We start from the raw sequence: 3,309 nt of genomic DNA, 5'->3' as shown, positions 1-3,309 counted from the left end.
TAAAATCTGTGATCTCTTATTTCATTCCAATCTCAGCTCTGCACAACATATAGGACCGCACAGACGTGAAGTTCCCTTGACAATATTTATTTTCTTTCTCAGTCCCTTAATATTTTATCATTAATTTACATGTGTTGAAAGCTTTGTCTTTGAAATGCCAGACTTGCATAAAATTGTGCAAAGTTCTCATGCAACATCAGAATTAGCACCCCAAAGAAGTGGTAGACTACTGATAACTTAATGCAAGGCATATTTTTGAATTGCAGCTCCTTTGATCCTCCTTGGAAGAGGAGAAGGCGTTCAGCAGTCCAAATAAAGTTGCTTTTCTGATACAAAGCATGTGTACATCTGGCTTCCTTATACCACTTGATATTAGAAACCAAAGGACTGCAAAATAATGTTACTCCAAAAATACTCAGTATATTTCCTGAGTGGTCAATGTGTCAACAAATTTTGGAAACATTATGGATATTTTATTTTTATGCTAAAATACTGAGGTTGGGATTACCTTGCCGAACACCTCTGAGTTTTTATTCAAAAGATTATATGAGCAATAATCTTTTGTTATGGATTCCTTGGATTTTCAAGATTTACTATAGACTGATATCCTGCCTTGTGTATAGGAACTGCAAAGAATATGGAGTGCTCCTATTTTCCCCCCACACAACCCTGGGAGATAGTTCAGAATGCCTAATCCAAAATCACCCAGGGAGCTCCCACGTCTGAAGGTGAACTAAAACCTAGGTCTCCTTCTAGATCAATAACTTAATCCCTGCACCGCTCTCGGATTAGATTTTTACGCCGCCTTTCCCTGTTAGATGTCCCAGGATGATTTATCTGGCGTAGTGGTCTTATGACAAATCCAGTTCTCGCCGCATATTTCAACTATATTTACATCACCCGATTGCACCACCTAGCAACCTTGCTTCCCTAGGGGAGCAAATTCCTACCCCACTTCCTTAGTGCTTTTGCGAAAACATATCTCGCGCATTTACAACGAACTCCGGGCTGCTTGGCCGGGGAGAAGACGCAATGCTTTCACCCCACCCCCACCCCCGCTCAGCGGACTGTAAACATTTCCTTCTGCGAACGCTCCCACTTTCCGCGCGGATGAAAGGCCCACCCGCTGTGCCAACCCCCTCCCTCCCTCCCGCGCTGACGCAGAGAACAAACAATCAGCGGGGACCTCGAGCCCCGCCCCTTTCTAACTTTCTGCGCGGGGAGAATTGGAGATAGCGGCTTCCTTTTGCAATGCCCGGCCAATCACGAGGCGGTGTGTCATTTCTCGCCCAATCGGGAGAGGTGCTTTGGCGTCCGCCAGACGGAACCCCAGTTTCTTGTGATGTAGCCGCTTGCCTTCACCTTCATTGGTTGATGCTGGTCACGCCCTCCCGCCGTGTGTGGAGGCGGAGGGGACGGCCGCTCATCGTCTGTGTCTCCCGATCTGTTTACTCCTCGCGCTCGGCTCCCCAGCGGCGGCTGAGTGGGTGGCGGCGGCGGCGGCTGCAGCAGCTGAGCCGGCGGCGCCGATCGGCAGCTGGGTCACCCCTCCCTTCCCCCCGCAACATCTGCCGCCTTCGCCCTTCCGACGCAGAGAAAGCGAGCGAGAGTTGCCCGGGGAGAACCATGAAGACGGAGATTTCCACGGCCGCGGGCTTCATCACCCGCCTCCTCAGGACCCCCAGCGGCATCGGCGACGAGGAGCTGCGTTGCTTCAGCGAGTCCCTCCAGGAGGCACTCCGAGGTGAGGCTGCGGCGAGTGGTGCCCGTCCAACCTCCCCCTCCCCTTTCCGTCTCTTGCCTCAGTGCTGCCGCCGCTGGGACGAGCGAGACGGAGTCCCTCAGCCGCTGGCACCGCTGTGCTAAGCCCAAAAAGAACGTCCGTCCCGTCCGCGGTGCGACAATAACCTTCCGAGGCGCCTCTACCGGGGACCCAATTCCCCGAATCCCGCCACCTCCTGTTCCCCTTCGCGGCCCTCGGGTCTCTTTCGCCCTTTCACGGTCGGCGTCCCTGCAGCTGCCTCGGGTTCTCTCCGCGCTCGATCCTCTCTCCCCCCCAAGTCCTCCTGTAGTTGGCGGGACCCTCCTGGGCGTCCGACTTAGCCCAACGGCTTTTTCTGATCGACCGGATCGGTTCTTGCAACCCTCCGTCCCATGATCCCTCTTTGCGGTCCCCTGCGGGGTGGGTGGTGGGGGTGATCTGGTTGGGCTGATTCCGAAGTGCCTCAGGGCCGGCTGTGCAAATCTGTAACTCTTCTCCCGTGGTCCCCCCCCCCCCCTTTGTTCCTCTTTGCAGATCATTATAAGCACCACTGGTTCCCCTTGATGCCCTCCAAAGGCTCTGGGTACCGCTGCATTAGGATCAATCACAAGATGGACCCCTTGATAGGCAAAGCAGCAGGCATGATTGGACTAAACCACGAGAGACTCTTCCAGCTCCTGCCCAGCGAACTAACTCTCTGGGTAGACCCGTTTGAAGTGTCCTATCGTATAGGAGAAGATGGGTCTATCTGCGTCCTCTACGAAGGCCCTAAACCAGCCATGAAGAATGCCAAAGCTCTGGAGAGCAGAAGCAGCTGTAAAGAGGAGTGGAGAATTGGCAGAGCCAGCCCTTCCAAGAACTACAACATGATGACAGTTTCCAGTTAAAAAAAAAAAAACATTCCCTGTACAATGATGTATGTATGTATCCCACTTTGATAATGATGTTAGATGATGTAATTGATATGTTGATTTTCACCCCATAGTCATTAAAGTTGTAGTACTACTGCCAAACTCTTTGTTTTGTGGCCAAGGGCTAATGTATAAAAAAAACAGTTCTTTTACATGTTTTCTGGATTGTATACTGTAAATGAAATTGTACAGTCAATGCAATTGTTTTACAGATTTATATTTTGGAAAAAAAATCCTTGGCTATTTGTAATAAAAATGAAATTAATTTCATTTATTTTTTATTTTTATAATGCCTTTTACTTTACAATAGCATTCCTACATCATCATTGCACTTTTTGAGCAATAACAAGGGGGTGGACATAGAAAGAAAAGAGAGAGGGGGATGTAGTTGGGCATTATACACTTTAATAAGAGGGATTTTTAAAACTTAACCAATAATTTGGCTGCACAAACTATTGTATTTGGGGATGTAAATATCGCTGTGCAAAACAAGTATACTATGATTAAATATCCAGGATACTTTTTAAAGTTCCCCCAAAGTTATCAAGCATGAAATTTGAATATTATAGAAATTTGCTGAATGGTTTATTCTTGCCACTTTGGTCAAAATCTAATAAACATTTTAATGTTTTCATA

The 3,309-nt window shown here is 48.4% G+C and overlaps 1 protein-coding gene across 1 annotated transcript; it reads left to right on the top strand.

Annotated features, from left to right (window-relative positions):
- The first annotated feature begins 1,403 nt into the window (after positions 1-1,403).
- Positions 1,404-2,943, top strand: LOC106548021 (protein BTG1). The gene is made up of 2 exons (XM_014065327.2): positions 1,404-1,744; positions 2,297-2,943. The coding sequence occupies exons 1-2, from the start codon at positions 1,627-1,629 to the stop codon at positions 2,647-2,649; spliced, it is 471 nt and encodes a 156-aa protein (XP_013920802.1). The 5' UTR covers positions 1,404-1,626; the 3' UTR covers positions 2,650-2,943.
- The last annotated feature ends 366 nt before the right edge of the window (positions 2,944-3,309 follow it).

Source organism: Thamnophis sirtalis, unplaced genomic scaffold, assembly GCF_051295495.1.
Source record: "Thamnophis sirtalis isolate CommonGarterSnake01/CBP01778 unplaced genomic scaffold, rThaSir2_p1.2 scaffold_3, whole genome shotgun sequence".
NCBI classification, from domain to species: domain Eukaryota; kingdom Metazoa; phylum Chordata; class Lepidosauria; order Squamata; family Natricidae; genus Thamnophis; species Thamnophis sirtalis.
This window is presented reverse-complemented; position numbering and strand designations above follow the sequence as displayed.